Here is a 22,723-nt window from a genome sequence, read left to right on the forward strand (position 1 = left end):
AATTATCACTTGGTAGGTGAAGGACATTATATACAAATCTATACAAAGCCAGTCTGGAGAATGCTTCTACCCTTTGCAGGGGAAGGAGACACCCTGCAATTACAACACATTATCAATTTAGAAGACGAAGAGGGCAATGACTTGGAAGACTGTTCTAGTCCACAATCCATAGACTCAACACACAGAGATTTCTAAAAAGACATGATGAAAACATTGACCTAAAGAGACAGCATTTCTAGACAGATTGTTGCCCAGCACATGCATCTGAAAAAGAATCCATTATTGTAGATAGTGCTTATTGTCTTTTTCTTTCTTTTATTTGTATCCGTTTATTTTTCTGACACTAGAGCAATATGTACAGTATTTTGTTTGTAGGATAGCTTTTCTTTTTGCCTATAAAAGGCATAGAATGCAGTTGTAAAAATCATCCCAGATTTCAATAGAAATTTCTTGCATTCTCATTCACCCTTATGGCACACTAAAATCCTCTCCGTCACTCCTTAGCCTAACCTCCTAGCCCCTTAGTTTCGTTCATTGTTCTTCATATTATATTCCAAAAAAAAAAAAAAAAAAAAAGAGTCTTTTTTACCTTTTGTTACCTTTTGTTACCCCTTGTTCACTCCGCTGTGCATAAATCTCAAGTTTTACTCAAGCTTCTGCCTTCCCATTCAGGAGCCATTTTCTTATTACCCACTGTAAGAAATTTTTATTACCCCCTTATTTACTTTTTACTGTTCTTTCTTTTAAAATATTTCTTATATATTTCTGTTTATATTTAGTTTTACATATCCATGTTTGTATTTATGTTTATATTTCTGAGTATAATAATAAAAAATTTAAAAAATTTAAAAAATTAGTATATACCCCCTCTAATAATAAAAAATTTAAAAAATTTAAAAAATTAGTATATACCCCCTCTGATATGGTTGAAGTTTGTTCATTTTTATTCTTACAAAAATTTCTTCTCATTCGAACCCTCCACTATATATATATATATATATATATATATATATATATATATATATATATATATATATATATATATATATAGTGGAGGGTTCGAATGAGAAGAAATTTTTGTAAGAATAAAAATGAACAAACTTCAACCAATAAGAATGCTATATTTTCTTGATTTAATTTTTGTATTTAATATGGGTGTAAGGTTATATTGGTAAAATTAGATAGATCATTAATTGTTAGTCTTCCTTTTTAATAGCTAACTAAATTAAATTTATAACTTATTTTCAAAAAAAATATATTTTTTCAAAGAAGAAAAAATTTAATTTAAAGTGTAGGATAAATTATGAGGTGTGTAGGATGAATTACGAGTTGTGTAGGATAAATTTCCGTATGTGTAGGATAAATTTCAAAAACGTGTAGGATAAATTTTGATGTGTCTAGGCAAAAATTTTTGTGTGGAGGATGATAGTCTTTATGACTAATTAATTAGTCAAAAATAATAATAAATGAGATGAAAGAAAACCCATTTAATGTTTTACAATTGTACCCTTTGTTCTTTTTCTTCTCAATTTAATTTTCTTCTCAAATGAACCTCCCCATATATATATATATATATATATATATATATATATATATATATATATATATATATATATATATATATATATATATATATATATATATATATATATATAGGGAGGGGCTCATGCGAGAACCACCCTTATTGTGAGAACCTTGAGAACCAATGTGAACACAACCTAAAATAGCTAAAAAAAACCTAAAAAAACCTAAACCCCCACCCCCAAAAACCTAACCCCCCTCCCCCCAAGCTAAAATGCTAAAAACAAAACCCCCCAAAAAACCTAAAAAAATCTAAAAAAAATCTAAAAAAATCAAAAAAAAAATCTAAATTTTTTTTTTTGAATTTTTTAATATTTTTTATGTTAAAATCGCTACTTTTAGAAGCCAAAAAAAATATTTTAAAAAAAAATTAAATTTTGGCTTCAAAAAGTAGCGATTTTTTTATAAAAAATATTAAAAAATTCAAAAAAAAAATTTTGTGTGATTTTTAGCTATTTTTAGGCATTTTTTGTGTGTTCACATTGGTTCTCGCGGTTCTCACAATAAGAGGTGGTTCTCGCATGATCTTCTCCCTATATATATATATATATATATATATATATATATATATATATATATATATATATATATCTATACTACTTTAATAAGCATATAGGAAGGGCAAGAATGGTCATTTGCCATTGTACAACCATTTGAAGCCCATTGTACAAACATTTAAGTACAAAGTGTTGAAAACTTGTTTTGGGCGGCCAGATCTGGATTCAAATTTTGAATACCTTTACTCATCCCCATGACATCCCCATCCCAAGAAACTTTTATTATACGCCAGATCGATCTGTACTTTCTTCTTCCTAGGTAAACCCTAAAACACAAACCCTCACAACCATCTTCTCCACCGATTTTATTATCCAGATTTGTTCCTATTCTTGCTTCTTCCCAGAGACTAAAACACAAACCCTCGCAACCATCTTCTCCACCGAGAAACCGTAAGTATCTACATCTACCCTAGCATATGATGTGTATTTGGTAATCGATATCATTCCACACTCTAATTCTCTCTTTGGCAATGGAGACTAACGGATTTTGGCTATCAGCGCCTGTAACCATTTGTTTATTCTATTTTATTTCAGGTCGTCTTCCCTGTTCTTCCTCATCATTAACTGCGACTCCTCCCTCCGATGACACCAGGTACATCTTCTCTCTGTATGATGTTCTTGAATCATGATTTTGATTTTGAAATGAATTTAATTCGTTTTATTTAGGGTTTATTGGATCAAGTTAGGGTTATTTATTACACTAAAACATGGAGGAAAAGTAACATAAACCCCACATTTGTCTTACTTTTAAATTAAAATGTATATAATTACATCTTCTATGTAAATTTAGGTTTTACTTTGTGTATTTAGTCGTGAGAGTGAAGATGAGCAGCAGCAGCCACCGACACAGAAGCGACCTTTCTTAGTAGCAGCTAGGTAACGAATCAATTTATTTTTATTAATTTGCTTATTGACAGTTAAGTTGGTTGTTAATTTTACAAAACCATTGTTCAGATTGTTTATTTATCAAGTTGGTGTTTACTGTTGTGATAGATTTTGTGGTGAGTAAGTTGATTTATCAAGAATTTGTTGTTTATATTAGGTTTTAATTGCTGATTATTAATCGAGGATTATTTGGGTTAAATTTTGTATAGCATACTGAGATTAGTAATAATGTGTTTCTGTTAAAGTTATCTTTGTAGCCTAAAATCTAAATACTAGACTATGTTTGGTCTATCTTTATAAATGGATTTTGATACAGTTGCTTTTCGTGTAGTTAAGGGATCAAGGGCTAACTAGGAAGGGTGGTTATTGCTGGAACGTTACTGGCCGGCATACAAGGCCACCGGCGGTCCTTCTTCAGCATTGGAGAATTTGGTCAGATTTTAACTAGACTGCAGGTGTTGTTGGAGGGGATGCTTCTTCTATTACACATGCACCAACAGAGTTATTTCATATGTACTGCTAGAATGCGTAAGCTATATGTTGCCAAATCCGAAAAGATAAATAAATTTATATTCCCATCCCTCCTGTTTAAATAAGCACCAGTAGCCCCACAGTTACACCAGTAGCCCCACAATTACATCTAACAGCACCCACAGTCAAATGTGTCAACAAATGTGAATTTTCCGAATTCATGTTTAGAAGTTGTTTCCTTTTTGAAAAATGATTTGTTAAATCTTTTTAGATTTGCAATAAAAATGCAATTGTGATTCTGATCTCATGATGATAGGGTGTGAATTCAGACATGTAAATTGCCTAGCTTTAATATGCTAATCAAAACATATTAAGATTCTGATTTGTAGTTTCGATATGTGGATCTATTATATGATACTATTTATAATGAATGATTCATTTGACGTGTTGATCATGCAGCAACCGAAGCTATTGAAGAATTTGAACGGGCAGATATGCCAGATCTGTGGGGACACCGTAGGCCTAACTGAAAGTGGTGAAATCTTTGTTGCTTGCAATGAGTGCGCCTTCCCAGTATGCAGGCCATGCTATGAGTACGAAAGGAGAGGGGAATCAAGCCTGCCCTCAATGCAAGACTACATACAGAAGACACAAAGGTTCGTATAGTTTGACTTTTGGTCAATGATAGATAGATGGTTAGATTTTTAAGTTTTAACTTATGGAAATTAATAGGGAGCCCTCGGGTTGATGGTGATGAGGATGTGGAGGACGATGAAGACTTGGAAAACGAGTTCAACAATGATCAAGGGAACACCAAAGCTAGACGCCATTGGCAGGGAGATGATGCTGATCTTTCTTCGTCTGCTAGACATGAGGAGCTGATCTTTCTTCGTCTACTAGACACGTAAAGGTTCGTATAGTTTGACTTTTGGCCAATGATAGATAGATGTTTGTATTTGATAAAAGTTGAACTTTTTTCATGATATATTGTTTTAGGAGTTGATTTTATTTATATTTGTTTGTGTAGATTTAATTTGATTTTTTTTTCTAGGTAGCCGGGTCCGAAGATTGTTTAAAGTGTGTTACTTTATTTCCGAGGTTAGATTTTGAACATGCTATTTTATTAATGTTCTCTTTGTGAAACTTTACTGTAAGTTATTGACAAAAGGCATGGCCTAAAGTATATATGTTCAAAATAAAAATATAATCGATAAATTCAATAACATACATTATATAATAAAATGAGTTTTCTGGTTAGGTTCAGTTTTTAAAAATACAAAACCAAACCGTTGGTTTTTGTTTGGGTTTGGTTTTCTTGGTATTTTGCACCACCCTAGACTGTTGGCTGTGGTGGTGGCGTGTCTGGCGATGAAGGGTTGGGTTTGTGTTTGATGGGTCCCTCAATTTTTAAATATAAAAGGTCATATGGAAAGCATTGAGTGCTACAAAATTGAATAGTAAAACTGAAAGTGAAGAGTAAGTTGCAAATAGTATAGGAATAATGAGAGTGACTTACTATTAGACATGACTTCATTAGGCTGAGAATAAGGTTAGTAGCACGATAATATATTTTACCTCGCTGTGTCTAAGCGCGCGCCTTTTGCGCCTGAGCACTGTTTTTACAAAAAAAAAAAAAAAACCATTTTTGCGCCTAACCTACCACCAGGCGCTATAGGCTCGCCTCGCTGCGCCTGAGCGACTAGGCGCGCACCTTTTTCGCTTTTGACAACTTTCAGCATTTAACCATTGCAAGCTTGAAGTTTTTTGCAGGCACTGTTTATATTGTCTGTTAAAAAACTAACTAATACAATAAATAACGACTGACACAGGTGATAATTAATGGTTGGGCTTAGAAGATGGCGTGATTGGTGGTGTTGAAGCTGTGGATTCGAGTTTGTAGCTGATTTGGGGATGAGTCTGAGTACTGTCAAACCTGGACAGTCGAGTGAAATCCTACTTATTCAGGTACGATCACCATACAAATTCGGGATGAGTCTGAGTATTGTCAAACCTGTGTTTGACCAAAGCACTTTTTAGTTCATTTTTAAACTTTTTCAAAGTAATTAATACGGCGAGCATGAGTTTTAGTGATTTTACCCAAAACACATCCGCCCCCAATTCCCTTGTCAATTAGTTTTTGTGATTTGACCCGTTTGAGACATAACACAACCTAACTAGACCTTTTCATTAGTATATGGAATGTGGATTGAAGTGGCCACATGTATAGTATTTTCTTACCACATCTTACATTTATTTTGTTTCAGGTTCATGGAAAGAAGTCAACAATTAAAAACATCCATCAAGATATTGAAATGATCCATGGGAAGTATGTACCTTATCAGTTCTTGGTGTACTGGTTGCTTATTATGTATGTAATAAATCAAGCTTGCAGATATTCATAACTAAATAACAGTTTACCTTGTATACATTATATGAACCCAATATGTAGAGAAAAAAAACTTTAGTTTTATAAATTGAGCCTTATTTTGGTTTTTGAATTGCAGAACGATATAGTTTTATAAATTGAGTTTACCTTGTATACATTATATGAACCCAATATGAGCTTTATTTTGGTTTTTGAATTGCAGAACGACTGAATTTACTTTAATTCCTTCACATATAGGAATGATTTGAATTCCTTTAGTTAAAGGAATTTGAAGGAATTCATACCTAATTCCAATTCTAATTTCATTGTCAATCAAACACATGAAGACTGAAATTGGGATTCCAATTCCATCAAATTCTATGTACCAAACATCTTAGGAGATGGAATTCAAATTCCAATTCCTTTAAATTCCACTGAATTCATGCAAACCAAGCGCCCCCTTAGAGTATTACACTGTAAATTGTTGGTGCCGCCGCATCGCGCAGGTTTGTTGAAATTATTGACAAAGGCACGTGGAAAGTGGCTTAAAAGTTGGGGAGATAGAGTTAAATTTGATGCACCTGTTGCTGAAAGGACTCAAAGATTTTCAGCAACTCAAAGATTTGCAAAGTAGAATTTGTGCATTTAAGGAACTCATAGTTTGAAAATATAATTCTTATATGTATAAAGATCAGCAATGCTGTGTGTAGATAAAAATGGCATGGATAAATGTGATGGGATATTGTAGAAATATTTGTTACAAACATTTAGCTTTGAAAGATTTTTTAATTTTAAACTTGGGATGGCGGTGCTTAGGTTTGACTTTTGTGTGTTAAAAGTTGACTATGCTTTTGAATGATTACAATTACATTCTTCTTGCATACAGATCCTATAGGAGAGGTGTACAAATGGGTTATTTTTAGTAATCGGTTCACTTAAACTTGTTGGCGGTTAAGAAAACTAATTTAAGTACTAAACAATAAATCACGGGACGACTGATAAATTAACTGGAAAACAAGAATCGCCCAATACATAGCCCTAAACTCACCAACCTAAATGATATGTTTCCCGCCGCATCGCGCGGGTAAACGACTAGTGTATATATATATATATATATATATATATATAGTAGGGCTCCTGCGGAAAGTGTGTTTTTCTTAGAAAATCTAGGAAGCAATAAGAACGCGACATGTGACGTTGAAGGATTTTAACTAAAAGGGCAATTGTGTAATTTGAATATTATTTTAATTATGGATTAGTTTATTAGGATAACTAACTTACCAGAAAATTATGGAAACTAAATATTCCATTTAAATCAAATTGACAGTTTCAATTTAAATCGTACAAGACGCTGTGTTTCTTGACGCTGTGTTTTAACAGCAAGCAGATTTCTTGACGCTGTGTTTTAACAGCAAACAGATTGCTGGAGGATTCTTAACACTGTGTTTTAACAGCAAGCAGATTGCTGGAGGATTCTTGACACTGTGTTTTAACAGCAAGCAGATTTCTTGACAATGTGTTTTAACAGCAAGCAGATTTCTTGACGCTGTGTTTTAACAGCAAGCAGATTGCTGGAGGATTCTTGACAATGTGTTTTAACAACAAGCAGATTGCTGGAGGATTCTTGACACTGTGTTTTAACAGCAAGCAGATTTCTTGACATTGTTTTTTAACAGCAAGCAGATTTCCTTGACACTGTGTTTTAACAACAAGCAGATTTCTTGACGCTGTGTTTTAACAGCAAGGCCCTGTCACATGATCCTTGGAAAACACATGTACCACATACCTACACTAAAAAATGTAGATATACCAAAATCAAATACATGTTTTTTTAATGTGTAAACTAATTTAATATGAAAAAAAGTGGTGTATGAAAATAACTTACGTCTCCTTCATCTAGCTGTATACGTGCTCTCAAATGTTTCCCTGAATTAACAGTCTTTCGATTAATATTAGGGCAGCCAGTTTGAATATCTTGCGTAGATAGTGTTCTTCTTTGGTTCGGTTAGGGAGAGAGAGAAAGAGAGAGAGAGAGAAAGAGGGGAAATCCCATGATTTTAGGGATTGGTTATTCATATGGCAGTTTTTTGATTGATTTAAAACACTTCCAATTACCAAAATACACTCACTATATTAAAAGTCTCTAATTATATAACTCAGATATTACGAAAATGCCATCCATTTGATTTAAGCCATTAAAAACACCAATCGGAGGGCCCAGATCGCTTCCTAGACTTTCTAGGAAAAACACACTTTCCGCAGAACTCCTACTCTCTATCTCTCTCTCTCTCTCTATATATATATATATATATATATATATATATATATATATATATATATATATATATATATAAAAGAGCATACATTTTTTTGAAGGGGACAAAAGCAAAAACCTTGTGGACCTAAAATAACCCATTTTGGCAAGTTCCATATCCTATCAGAGAGAGAAGCAAACATAACTTATTTGTACATGAAAATTGGGTTATAATCATGGGAAAATTACAAAATAGCCACTTTTAGATTTAGGCACTTCATGCGTTTTTGGAGCGACACATCATGCATATGATGAGTCTGGAACTGCAAGGCTTGCTTCTTTGGAAATTCCTTAATTTATGCGTTTGGAAATTCATGGGATGCATCTGGAAGTGTGGGGAACGCGTCTGGGCCCGCGTGCAACATTTAAAATGCCATGTGTCCACTTTTTATTGGGTACTTGAGAGTTCTGCACATAGACGCTTCAGGTGCTTCAGAGGTCGCTCTAAGAACACATGAGATGGCCTTTTTTTGAAAGTTACGGTGGTCAAAGGCTATTTTCGTAATTTTCTTATATCATTGATATAGAAAATTAATTTTTTTTAATAATAAACTTGGTTCCCCTGCTACAAATTAGGTCTTATTAGTTCATTTGAATGCCGTCGAAAAAGAATGCTTACATTAAGGACACTTTGTTTTTTTTAGTAGTATGCCTAGCAAAGAGAAAATTACATAAAATAATAACCTACTTTTACATTTTTTACGAATAATAGTAGTATAGTAGCATAATTTAAAACTGATTGTAAAATAATAATGCATTTCCATTACTTTGTCAATCATAGTTTTACACATAGATACATAGCATACTGTTTTTACCCATGGTAGCAACATATTTGACAACACTGCACTCAGAACAAAATATGATCTTATTTAAAACAAAACCAAGCATAAATAAGACTTGCAACACCCAAATGAGACACGTACGTACAACACAGCAAAAGAAACGTTAGGACTCGTAGATGCTTATTATAAGTGATGATTCCTCTTCAAAAACATGCAAAGATCGTCACATGTGCCTTGGGGACTCCAGATAGTGTAATAAGTTTGAACACCAGTAAGTAAAAGAGCCATCAAAGCTCCAAGTAGTGCAAATATTGCCCATGGGCTCCTGAAATATTCATGCTTGAGTTGGGATAATAGTCTATTACGCAAACTTCCATAATGGCTTTGTATCTCTTGCATAACCACTGTATATCCAAAATTCATGAATAATTCCTTGCCGATTCCATTGAACAATTTGGAGACTTCTTCATCGCTGCCCATATAGGTTTGAAGCACCCAAGCTTTTCGAAGAAGTTTAACATCCGCAGTGTCATCAATCAGAGAATCAAGAAGAGATATGTACGATGAAACCCATCGATCTTTATCACGTGAGCAGTTTTCATAGGCTGCTAAGTTTAACAACCTAGCCCGGGTGCCATCAGTCACGTCTATTGGAGGGAGTTTTACAATAGGTGAAAACCCCCACCAGCCTTTAGAGAACACGAAGTAAGCGAAAGACCTAGTGTCACTAGGCTTGAAATGGATCCCTAAATCCACAAGCTCGCTAACATTGCGAAAATTGCACCTGTGATCGATTAACATACAAATCTTGGAATGTTTGACCTTTCCTGTATGAAGAATGTGAAGAAGATGGAGAAGATGATCGGGTTTGGTGTGCATTTCCTGCAGCTTTGGCCGCTCTACATGCAAACTTTGATCAAATCGTAAACAAAGTATTGATGTTAACCACTTCTGTAATTTCGGCTTCTGAGGAGATACACAAATAGCGTTTTTGAGATACCTTTGTATCATCTTCTCAAGATGATTTTCCTTATTCAATAACTTCATCACCTCCGTAAGAACTTTGAAAGGAATTTGATTTTCCAATAAGAGAAAATCTCGATAATGAATAAGGTCAATCTCTTCAAGTTTTATCCATTCATGTTGATAATCAGGTTTTATCCATTTTTGAAAATCCCCGTGAAGTATTATGCATTGCAAAATAAAACAACCATCCAATAACATCATCTTAGTGAAGACGTTATCACAAAACTCGGTTGTCGAGTCTTTTGCATAGAAGCTTCTTAATTCTTGCACCATTTCAAAAAGCTTATTGTACAACCTTCTTAGGGCCTCCTTGTTGCCTGAAAGGAGACTCATTGCGAAAACAGGCTTGCGTTGCTCGAACAACTGGAATCTCGGATCCCCAAAATAGTAGGGACCAATGGAGACAATCTTTGGAACGTAGCATTCCTTGAAGTCTTCGGTATCCCTCCCCATTTCTCGAACTTTGGGGATTCGTATCAGGGGATCATTGACATTGGCATTGGCATTGGCATCGCCAACGGCATTGGTACCCGGGACGAAAATTGAGTCAATGACCGATTCAATGGTGACCCCAGTGCTCCCTTGGGTTTGGTTTTGTTGCACCAACATTTTAGGATTTTAGGATTGGTGATTATGGGATAATAAACAAGTGCTCAATTATGGTATTAGACTATTAGTCCAAGGATGATATATATATATATGCATATGTTCATGTGTCGGCTAGGTACCTACGTTTGAGCTATAGAATCTTGAAACATTTAGTACTTTAGCCTTGTGTACAAATGAAGTTATCATGATGCGACACATAAATTACCATCACTCCATTTAGAATATTCACATGAGTTGAAAAGGAGAATTAGCTAATAATAAAGATGTTCGATATGTTGCAAAACTTCTCACCCAAGGTTCTTCTTTGTTAAAGTTTCAAATCATTATTTACATAATTAAAAAAAAAGTTGTATATATTCTTTGTTAAAGTTTCAAATCATTATTTACATAATTTAAAAAAAAAGTTGTATATATTCTTTGTTAAAGTTTCAAATCATTATTTACATAATCTTAAAAAAAAAGTTGTATATATTCTTTGTTAAAGTTTCAAATCATTATTTACATAATTTAAAAAAAAAGCTGTATATATATTTCTTTTAATAAAAAAAATCTTAAAAAACACATCCACAAATAAAATGATCAAGAATAGGGTAATAAAAAAACAAAGTAAAATTAACTTGATTTCAAGGTAACTATTTTATAGCTTTCGATCTTCACCGTAGTAAGTGGAAGTCAACTTATTAGTGTTGATTAATCATTGTTGGTATGAAAAAATGTATTTTTAAATTTATTGTGTTTAATAATAAAAATATACATCAAAATCCCTGGGCTTATAGCTCAGTGGTTATGGAAATGAGGGAAAGACTACTGGCCGAATGGTCTCGAGTTCGATTCCTGATTCACCCAGATTTTACCAGCTCTGCATTGTCGTGCCCTCGGGCGGGTGCAGAGTCGGGTTTTTCCTAGAACTGGTGGCATGGTGGGCTAGGGGCTCCATGCGTGCAGGTTGGGCTGCCGCGGGCTACCTTTCGGCCAATGGGTGCCGCATACAGAGTACCCGACGATTCTTATGTTGGACGTTAAAATATATATATATATATATATATATATATATATATATATATATATATATATATATATATATGCATCTTTAAATTTGTTGTGTTAAAGATTCAAATCATTATTTACATAATTTTTTTGTTAAAATATATATATATATATATATATATATGCATCTTTAAATTTGTTGTGTTAAAGATTCAAATCATTATTTACATAATTTTTTTTGTTAAAAAAAAGTTGTATATATATTTCTTTTAATAAAAAAAATCATCAAAAACACATCCACAAATAAAAAGATCAGAATAGGGTAATAAAAAAACAAAGTAAAATTAACTTTGATTTCAAGGTAACTATTTTATAGCTTTTGATCTTCACTGTAGTAAGTGGAAGTCAACTTATTGTGTTGATTAAACATAGTTGGTATGAAAAAATGTATCTTTAAATTTATTGTGTCTAATAATAAAAATATGTGTGATATCTGTGCTTGTGTAATCATTGTATAAACTTTGAACAATCTAATATTAATAAAACAGTGTGTTTTGATCCCAATGTTTGTTATTTATGTTTGACATTTTGGACGTTTTGATTTTTGATTGATTTTAAACTCTATATCGCTTTCTGGAAAGTTATACGCAAACTGATGCGTAAACGTAATCAGTTAACGCGAAAAACACTCCGGAATAGCAACATAAGCTTAATATACCTTAAATAACCTTTACATAAGTTAGAAATAAGTTTTAAAGGGTTTGGTATGGCAAAAACAAGTTTATTCGCTTTCAGGGACTATTTGCGTCAAACTGCAAATGTCTGCCGTTTCGTATGGCAACGTATAGTCCGGAACTTGATCATAAGCTAAACATACCATAAATAACCTAAACATAGCTTAGAAATAAGCTTTGAGTGGTTCGGTGTGCGAAAATATGCTTATTTGATCTTACAGGGACTAAAAGTGTAAAAAACGGCGTAAGTTTGCATTTACGCTCATATCGTATGTTCTGACCACATTTCGACATCCAAAATTTTTGTAGACACTAAAATATTTTTATTTTAGTGATCGGCATGCAAAAAATACTAATCGTCGCTTAATTTGGATCGTTTTAGCGTCTGTTCGAGTTTCGTCGTAATTAGACGAATAACGCGACCGTACGACCAAACGAACCGACATCCGTGGATTTTCCGAGCACATTTTGTGTCCTCTATACTTTGACAACCTTGTAGAGCCTTGATAATGGTTTGACGGGGGTTAAAAGTGCCAAAAATGAGCTTAAACATGTGCAGGGACCAAACCTGTCAAAAGTGAAACTGTTGCTGAAACGACCAGAGGTCGCGGGCCCCGTAAGCCCAGCCTCAAACCTGCGTGGGGCGTGACAGAAGGCCCAGTAACAAAATGTTCTAAATCAGCTGTTGTTTTGGTTTTTAAAGCTGGTTTCTGCATTTGGTGGGCTGTTTTGTGTGTTGAGTAAGTCCTACAATCAGTAACCAACATATGTATGGCTGTGATTTCTTTCTTGTTGACCAAACAAACACATGGATTGATCTTGTAAACTCATAACAAGTATAAATAGCCAAGCTCTCATTCCATTTTCCTCACCCTTGATCTGATTAATGTTCTAAGTTGAAGCCTTTGCTTCATACCTGAGTGTTATAGATCAAGTTCTCCCTAGCTTGGACCCTTTGTAAGCTTCTTTCGTGCTTTTATCGCTTTTCTAGCGTGAAAGTCAAACAACGTTTGACTTTCTGCTTTGACCAGTCAATGGTCAACACAAAGCTCGTTTGAACTTTGCAACGTGATTGTAATCACGATGGTCATAATCCTTAGTGATTATGCCTACTGATTACCACGTTAACTAGGTGTAGTGACGAGTCAAAGTTTCGGTCAAAATGCGCATTTGCGCGCATTTTGCAACGGAACTACTTTTAGGTATCAAAACAAAAGTGTTTTGATACCAAATCAGTTTTCTAAGTTAGTTAAACATGTTTTGACATGTTTAACTCGTCACTATTAGTTTAGTGCTTGTTTAGGGTCGTAAGTTAAGCGGTCTAAACAACCACTTAGACTTTCGAACCCGACCCGTTTGGTCGATCATTAGGATCCGATCAAGCATGTTTAGTGATCATAGTTGCTTAGGGAATAACCTCTGAGGTTATACCTTATGATCACATAGGATTTGTTAGTTATTCGTTAAGTAGTTTACATGCCCATAGAAAATGACCAAAATGCCATTTTGAAGCATAAATCCGTATTTTGCATATGTGAACATGTTTTTGACATATGATCTGATTTAGTAACATGTTTAGGCATAATTGCGCATATAAGACTTGACATAGCTCATAGATAACCATCCGACCTTAGTTTTACGCAAACGACGCATTATAGTAGCTTATACTACCATAATGGGTCGAAACGGGTCAAAAGCACTTAGGTAGACTTTCAAATCAGAATGTCGGGACTATTGAATCATGCCATATGAGTGCCAATACTCATTTGATTTATAGAACAACATTCTATCCTATCTCCCGATTTAGGATCCGATTATTAACATAGTTACCCATATTAGGTGCCTTGTTGATTCCATGATCCTTGGAGCTTAATTTGGTCTTATTCCCAAGACTAATAAGCAATCCGAAGTGAGTACATAGTTCCCCTCTTTTACCGCTTCCAAACACTTTGGGGTGATACACATGTACATACTGGTTACTTATGTGTTTTTTTTGCTTTTATGACATAAACATGCTAGTTTCACCTAGTACATATTGTCACACCCTGACTTTTGCGGAAGCGTGGTTATTTGGTGTGACTTCTATGGAGCAATCAATCATAACAATGCTATATGATAAAAACATGAGATGTTCATCCATTAATAAAGTTTAGAAATTACCACAACATACTTGTCTTAAAAACATTGATACCAAAATAAGTTACAAATCATGACTTGTTTAACTGAGTTCATAAAGACTCCACAAAAGACTCTAAATAAAACCTGAGTTTAGAATTATGTATCCCGTCCAGGAATGGGATACACCCCCTAAACTCAACAACCCTGGATGACATCTTTTATTTCACTATGCAGCTTGAAGACACATTGCATACTCTGCCAAATCCATTAGTTCCCTGAAATACATGTAGTTTGAAAAACATCAACAAAAGTTGAGCGAGTTCATGTGTATGTCTGTGTGCATAAACCTTTATAGTATGTCTGTATGAATGTATGTCCCTGGTATGTAGCAATTAAGGAAAAACAGATCACCAATGGGTTGCAAAGCCGTGTGAAATGGTGTAGGAAGACTCAAACCTAGCAAATTAGTTACCGGGCCTCCGGCTGGAAGACATAGTCACCCTATGGGCCACCCTGGTCCCCATGGGTGTGGGCTCGCTACACCCAAATAGATCTATCACTCATGTCCCTCGGTTCTACGATGAGGATTAATGGCCTTAAGTGTTATACCCACCTTTCACATGATCAAGCAGTAAAACCCTCCTTAAGCTAATCATACCATGCATAAAACGTTTGTAATAATTGTAACATGTATTTCACCCCCGAAGTATAAAACTGAAAACAGTTAAAAGAAAAGGGGGACATGAACTCACTGTAGTGCGTCTTCAGTACCGGCAACTCAAATCTCCGCAGCTAATCACGACTACCTACAGTGTACTAACGTCTATTAGACGAACGGGCCGTGCCTTGGCTTAGAGTTTAACGTTTTTTAGTTGCGTTTCTTGTGTTATTCCAAGTTATAATTATTTGTTAAAATAATAATTATTTTAACTTTAAATTATATTTAGTTTGGAATATTTGTTTAAACACTATTTCTGTAACAATACTTTCTCAAGTATTTATTTCCGTACTTCCTTCCCAAGGATGGGGGTATTTTATACATGTACTTTCGTAGTCTCGGGTAATATATTTTTAAGTCGCACTTAGAAAATATATATATAAGTTATAGTCAAAATAAGGTATTCCAAGAAAATATATATTTTTTCCCAAAAATCATATATTTTCTAAATATACTAAAATATATTTTTATCTCCCAAAAATAATATATTTTATTCTTGTTGAAAATATGATGTAACTTGGTAATATGTACGAAAGTCATATTTTTACTCCTTTCGTTTCCAAAATAATATTTGCCAAAAATATATTTATAAGAGTATTTTTGGGAATATTTTGTAAGTTACGTTGTTGCGTTCGGTTTCACAATATCAAGTGTGTAACTTAAATATTTATTCCGGGAGATTTTTGGTAATATTTTGGATTGTAAATTCCATGGTATTTGTTAAGTTATATAATTTTACCCTAAAATAATATAACTATTCCACAAAGTAAACAAATATTCACACAAGTATCTTAATATAAAATATATATTCTAAATATATATTTATCCATTTTTATTTACAAAAACCAACCTCCGATACTTTGTATTTTGTTACAAAAATCTATGGCAAGGTTTATATGGAAAATCATAGTTAAAAATACACTTGTAATGCTTGTTAGAAAATATTTTCTAAGTGTTGGTATTTTTAGAAAATTACGCCATAGTTTCCCCTAAAAATGGAGGTGTCCATGCTATTTAGCATATCATTTTCTTTTCAAAATCAACACACAATGATCAAAAATCAACCCTAAACAATATTAAACTTACCAAGAGCAAAAACTATTCCATTTACAATACAACATGAACTTGATCTTTCACAAAAACACGTAGTGACTTGGTAAAGTGTTTAGTGGGTTTAGTTACCCTCCAAAATGTATTTACTTCTTGTTAATCTTCTTTCTTGAAGGTTTTAGATGTTTACAACTTGTAAACACATTTTGCAAAAATGTTTATTTATAACATCTTCTTGCTTCATAGGTATTTCTACACTTATTTTATCACCAAAAATAGTGTTAGTTCAAGTAAAGACCATGATCTTTTAAAAATCATATTGTAAACTTGGTTCTTTGGAAAAATCATTCATACATCTTAGATTTATAAGATTACTAAGTTACTTTGTTCATTACTTTTCAAGAAACCATTTCATTTATCAAGTTCATGTGTTTACTATATGATGATCATCATATGTTGTTACATGATCATCCTCCCACTTGCTAGATTAAGTGTTTAAACATCATCTAGCAAGCTTCATGTGATGATTAACATCATCATCATCTCAAGAAATCAACAAGCAAGCATCTTACATATACTAAACAACATCATCCCAACAAGATTTCATCATATTTCACTTTATGTTTCAAGATTCAAGTTTATGTCTTTTATGGTTCTTGTTGTTTCAACATAATATATCTTTTATCCACTAAAATATGAAGTAACAAGAGTTACAAGAAGCTTACTACTAGCTTCAAGCTAGGGAAGAAACAATGAAGAAAATGGAGTGGATAAAAGCTTGTGATGGAGGTCCTTCAAGATCCGTGAGTTCCAAGCTTCCTTAATCACCCTTGTACACCTTGAGATAACCTTGGAGTGGATGATCTTGCAATGAAAATGGTGGAGGTGTGTGGAGCTATGTTCGGCCGAGAGAGGAAGAGTAAGGGAGAGAGATGAAGGTGTTGAGAAGTGTTGGTGATTATGATGGATTGTGATCTAGTGTATTGTTCTTATAACCCCCAACATGTGTTTTAACCAAAGGATCTTATGTCTAATAAGTACATAGCATATCTCACTAAACAAATCATCAAGATCTTTTAATTAGGCCATGTGGGCCGATTTTAAGCATAGGGGGGTCTAGTTGTAACTTTTAACCAATTAGTTGGTTCATAATTCCAATCCAAGTATATAGTTAAGTTGGTTAGTTACTAGATCTTTTAGTGAGTGTTAGGGTGTTCGGGGACCATAACTAGCCAAGAAATAATAAAACAGTGCTTCTAGCAATATTTTGGTGTTCCGGGTAATGTCCGGTTGTTTGGTTAGATACCGGTTCGTTAAAGTGTCAAGTTATACCGTATAGTGTCCTTTATGTAACTTTTTATGACACTTTTAATTCCCGACACTTAGGAAAGCATACAGGACCATTTTGCCATATTTTTGCATGTTACTAGCATGTTAAAATGCTAATTTTAGTTGATTAATGCAGAATTCTGCACTTTTAGTGGGTTTTAGGCACTTTCCGGCACTTAAACCATCACCTAGTGACGCAGTTTTATGGTCCTTACTTCCCTACACTCCATACTAGTATAGTACCTTGTCTCTGGCTCATACTGGGTCTCAAATCACTGTCTATCTACGTACTGGCACTGTCAGTATGTTTCTGAGTTATCCGCTAAATGTGCTAACTGTGCTTTGTGCATCGTTTATGTCACTAAATTTTGTACGTGATAAATGGTTGTGACAGTATGAAATGTGATGCACATGTATGTATGATACATATATCAGAAAGCAGTTTATATCATCAGTTGTAATTAAGCACATTCATTAAGCATAAATCAATATTAATTAATTGTACGGATACCTTGTTTTACATGTATGTTAAGCATGCTAGCACATTGATTTATTACACATTTGTTGCATATGTTTACTTAGCATATGGACACATTGTTTTACATGACATTTCTGCTATGTATGTTTACTGAGCATGCTAGCACATTGATTTCATGAACATTTCTACTATGTATGTTTACTTAGCATACCTAGTACATGGTTTTCACATGCTACATTGGTTATGACATTTGGTATGTTTAATCGGGACAATAATACATTCATTAACATTGATCACGCCACTCGGTAGTATGTAATGTTACCATAGGACTTGACAAATCCCGTTTCCAACTTCCTAGGTTTGTTTGGAAGTTGGGAATGACAGAATCCGATATACATAATTTAGATAAACCTTTAATTTGTTTAAGGGTTTGTCGCCACAGTCGCAAGGCTTGAATGTATGCGATTAACATTACTGCATAAATGTTTGTAATCATAAAACATTGTTTTCTGCAAAACATAACATTTGATTTAAACTTAGGTTTATTCAAAAACTTTGTTTTGTACATTTTCCTATGGGGTTGAGTAATTACTAGTTATTCACCATACATGACATTTGTTTTCACATTGACATTATCACATAGTTTGAGTAGATACTTTCTATTTGCTATGCATTTCATTTGGTTATACATGATACATTTCACACATGACATTGAACATAGTTTACACATAAACATTTTGACATTGAACAAGACATTTTGGTTGGTTATTGATAAGTGACTTATGTAACGGGGCTATGTGTTATATGATAAAAGTATGGTGGATACGCCGCTGGTACTTCCTATATATAAGTGCTTTTATTGTATTACACATTGTTGCGTTATCTAAACCACTTTGACAAAGACATGAAACATTTTATACAAGAACATGACATTGTTTTACAAATTACATATTTTATACAAATTCATTTTTACTTGGTTATTCATTTAACCATGCATTATCCATTTAATTTCATTTGATTTTCATATCGATTTTCATATGATTTTATAAAGGAAAACATTTTATATGGTTCATGACTACATTTTTTTTTTGTAAAACACTTCTTTTAACTACAAGTCATGAATCCTGCATAAACAAAACCTATGTATCTCGCAGGCATTTTTATGCTGATGTACCTATTTTTACATGTGTTTCAGGTGCTAATGAATGATAATGTTTGTGCTACACTTAGGCGGACTTGGGCCTTATTGACTTAAAAGACAGTTATTTATGTTATGATTAGTTTGAACTCCAAGACAATGTAAGCTTAAATCTTAATAATACAAAATTTTAATTACCATGGTTGTTGAAACAATAATTTTGTGCTCCACTCCCCGACGTTTCCGCCGCGGTTTGTTGTTTTACGCGGTTGGGATGTGACAGAAGAGTTGGTATAAGAGCCAATGGTTATAGGAAATTAGGTTATTAGTAATGCTTTGACCTAGACTATAACTTTCTAGGACCCTAACACACGTTTTCTTGTGTTTAGAGCTTAAAACAATACACGTCACCTATCCTTAGGTGATTACCAAAATTTGAACACAAATTTCCAAAATGATTTTGAAATCAATCATCTATCCTTAGATGATTTCTTCTTGGCTTTATGCCTTCCAAATTTTCAAAATCTCGTCAAAGTTTGGGTCTAAATAATGTGAACACGTGCAATCTGGAAGGGTGGGTGCCTATACCCTGAGTTTTCTGTCTAAGGCTAGAGTGTTCGTACAAATCCGCAGTATTGGACCAGTCACTCTTACCTGGGAACTCTTGGGGTGAGTGTCTACTTATAGGCGAGCATGTCTTCGCGATACATTGTTATGACCCATTTACTTTGATTTGTCACTGTGTGTCTACTGTTTGTTATGAGGTAATGGACAAATGACCACCATCCATTCATTTTGTTGATATTTATGATATCTCATTTTTCATCATATCATCTCACTCGTTTTCTCTCATGTTTCCTCTTTTAGAATGCCTCCTCGACGTAACCTTCAGGAACCCAATGCCGAACTGGCAGCTATTATAACACAACAGATGGCTGCTATGCTACCGAAGCTCATAACTGTAACACCTCGTAAAATCACGTCCAGTGATGTATTGACACGTGTAATAAACCCTAATAAAGTCAAACGTTGAATTTGAGGGACTAATTATTTTTTCGAAAAATCAAAACTTTGATTATAGAAGGAATGGAAATATTAACATGCTTATTATAAGCCTCTGAATAACATTAATGGGCCACTTGTTGATCGAGAATGGTCGTTTGCATAATTTGCATCGAAAAGCAAGTTTTACACATTCAGGGACCATAGTTGAAATTCTGCCATTTTGGTCTCTGGCGGGGCGCGAGAGGCCTCTCGCGGGGCGCCAGAGACTGATCTGGGTAGATTCTTTGATTTAGCAACTAGATCAAATTTCAGGGGTTATTTATGCAAAATTCTCAATACCATGAACTGGTTTTGGACACCCATAGTATTCCAAATCAGTGGGTACACATGGAGGGCCAAGATTGAAGCTCGGTTTACGAGAAACGATCCTAACGGTTCTCAAAATCCTATATATACCCACTTGTTTTGGCTTTCTTTACACTTCATTCATTCCAATCTGCTTGCTCTCTGATTCTAAGAGGATCTTGAACTCTTTGAGAACCTCCTACAGTCCATTGGACCCTTGTAAGTGTCCTTTCGTGACTAGTTAATATTATTTGGCGATTAAAGCCGAAAAGTCAAGCGTTTGCAATAAACGCTTTGACTTTTAAATTGGTCAGGCCATTGTTCGCAACGAACATGGCTACGTGATTGTAATTAGGTAGGTATTAAACCCTCAAAAGGGCACCTCCTAATTACCTCGTTTGCTTAGTTAATTGTCGGGTCAAAGTAATTAAATAAAAGTCAAACAAGTCGGTTTTTAAATAAAATTCATAACTAATGATGTAAAGGCAATAATATCAGTTTTGTCACTTTAATAACTTGGTAAATATTAATTGAACATGTCTAGGCGTGTTCAACCCGACAATTCTAAGTATAGGCTCGGTTCGGAACCGAAAGTCGCAAAAGTAGACTTTTGCTTTGACTTTCAGTTTTGACCCGATTTAGCTTAGTTTAGATATGCCTTAGGATTCCTTTAGGACCATGTTATAGGTTAGTATAACCCTCTGAGGTTATACAACTTGGTTCCATAGTAATCCTAGTTCATTGCATGTTTCCGTTATATGCTTAAATTGACTATTATGCCCTTTTGATATTAAAACGAGATTTTTGAAAATATGAGAGGATAAAAACCGTTATTACTGATTTATAAACATGTCCTAAAAATTTGACATCAGTTTGAGGTCTAAATTAGGAGTTATGCTCGATATCGTAAATTGGAGTTTTTTTTATTAATTAAACGGCATTTTTGGCATAAAACCTATTTAAACCCAAATTTTGACGCCAAACCTTTTACCCACTGATGTAATATAATATTTAGGGATTTTTGAAGATTTTTGTTGAATTTTAAACTGATCATAACATAGGGTTCTTGCATTGTTTCGGTAATTGACAGTTATGCCCTTTTTGCTAATAAAATGAGTTTTACACATCCTTTACATATCAAACTTTATATATTTAATATATTATTTTAAACAGTAAAGGCTGTTCAAAATCTCAGATTTACTCATTTAACCCGAATACCGTCAAATACCAACTTTTATGTGATTTAGGCGCATAGTATGGTTTAAAACCATATTTGGCACCTAAGACTTGTTACCTACTGATGTTATGAATAAATTTTTATACTTAAACAGTAATTAGAAGTTTGAACTCAGATTTCCAAAACTAACCCCTAAAGCATATGTGAAATGACCAAAATGTCCATACGGTGCATAGTTTGGCCATGAATGATAAATTTCACATATGTGAGATATCTTACTGATATAACTCGATAAAATAAATATTTTTACTGATTATTTAGACCAGAAACTCAGATTTATTATTTAACCTCTTTTATAAATATTAAAATGACCAAAATACACCTACGGGGCATAAATTGGTTTTAAATTCGTTTTGGGCATAATGGAAGGTATCCTACTGATATCACAACATATTTAAGGCATATTAACTTGTGAAACATGTTCATGACTCTTTTGGTTACCCGTTATGCATTTTTCGCGTTCGGTACGGTTTATGTAACTAGTTGCATAAATTAACCGAAACGAGTCAAACCTTATCATTTTCACTTCAAAATTCAGAATGTGTTTAGTTTACCCATATTATAAAAGTCTCCATACTTGTCGGGTGTAAATCACATTCTAATCCGGTCTTCGCTTAATCTTGCGATTTGAGTCGTAAACCTTTCCTTAAAACTAACTGGTCTAAGTTAAGGCTTAAATAAGACCCGTTAGAAATTTAATAGGTTATTAAAACCTTCATTCCAGATTGAGAACCCTAGTAGAGGTACTTGTGCTTGCTAATTTGAATATACGGCTGAGAATAAAATTACATTTTAGCTTAGGTAAATACTCTTAACTTATTTTCCCTATACGGGCTTGGGATACGGTATTATAATAATACCGCTTGGTCGGGTATTGAATGTTTGATCAGATTGTGATTAAATTATTGAGGTAACCCGTTTTAATCTGTCTTGTTTAAAATAAAGCCTTTGGGGGTTAATGACCATGTCCCGGATATCCTTGGCATCGTTATTA

The 22,723-nt window shown here is 33.8% G+C and overlaps 1 protein-coding gene and 1 long non-coding RNA gene across 5 annotated transcripts; one reads left to right on the top strand and one right to left on the bottom strand.

The window, feature by feature from the left end:
- The first annotated feature begins 2,310 nt into the window (after positions 1–2,310).
- LOC110917706 lies at positions 2,311–5,992 on the top strand. 4 transcript variants are annotated; one of them, XR_004877165.1, is made up of 9 exons: positions 2,311–2,528; positions 2,673–2,730; positions 2,929–3,014; positions 3,355–3,551; positions 3,954–4,150; positions 4,227–4,404; positions 4,546–4,644; positions 5,324–5,459; positions 5,759–5,992. It is a non-coding gene; the product is annotated as an uncharacterized LOC110917706 (long non-coding RNA). The 4 variants fall into 4 exon arrangements; XR_002580792.2 differs by having other exon boundaries at positions 2,313–2,528; positions 4,546–4,592; XR_002580793.2 differs by having other exon boundaries at positions 2,313–2,528; positions 2,949–3,014; positions 4,546–4,592.
- Positions 5,993–9,138: 3,146 nt separating this feature from the next.
- On the bottom strand, positions 9,139–10,590 carry LOC110919393 (UPF0481 protein At3g47200). Its single transcript, XM_035982218.1, has one exon. The coding sequence runs from the start codon at positions 10,588–10,590 to the stop codon at positions 9,139–9,141; it is 1,452 nt and encodes a 483-aa protein (XP_035838111.1).
- Between the last annotated feature and the right edge of the window lie 12,133 nt (positions 10,591–22,723).

This window comes from Helianthus annuus, chromosome 13 (assembly GCF_002127325.2).
Source record: "Helianthus annuus cultivar XRQ/B chromosome 13, HanXRQr2.0-SUNRISE, whole genome shotgun sequence".
Taxonomy (NCBI): Eukaryota; Viridiplantae; Streptophyta; class Magnoliopsida; order Asterales; family Asteraceae; genus Helianthus; species Helianthus annuus.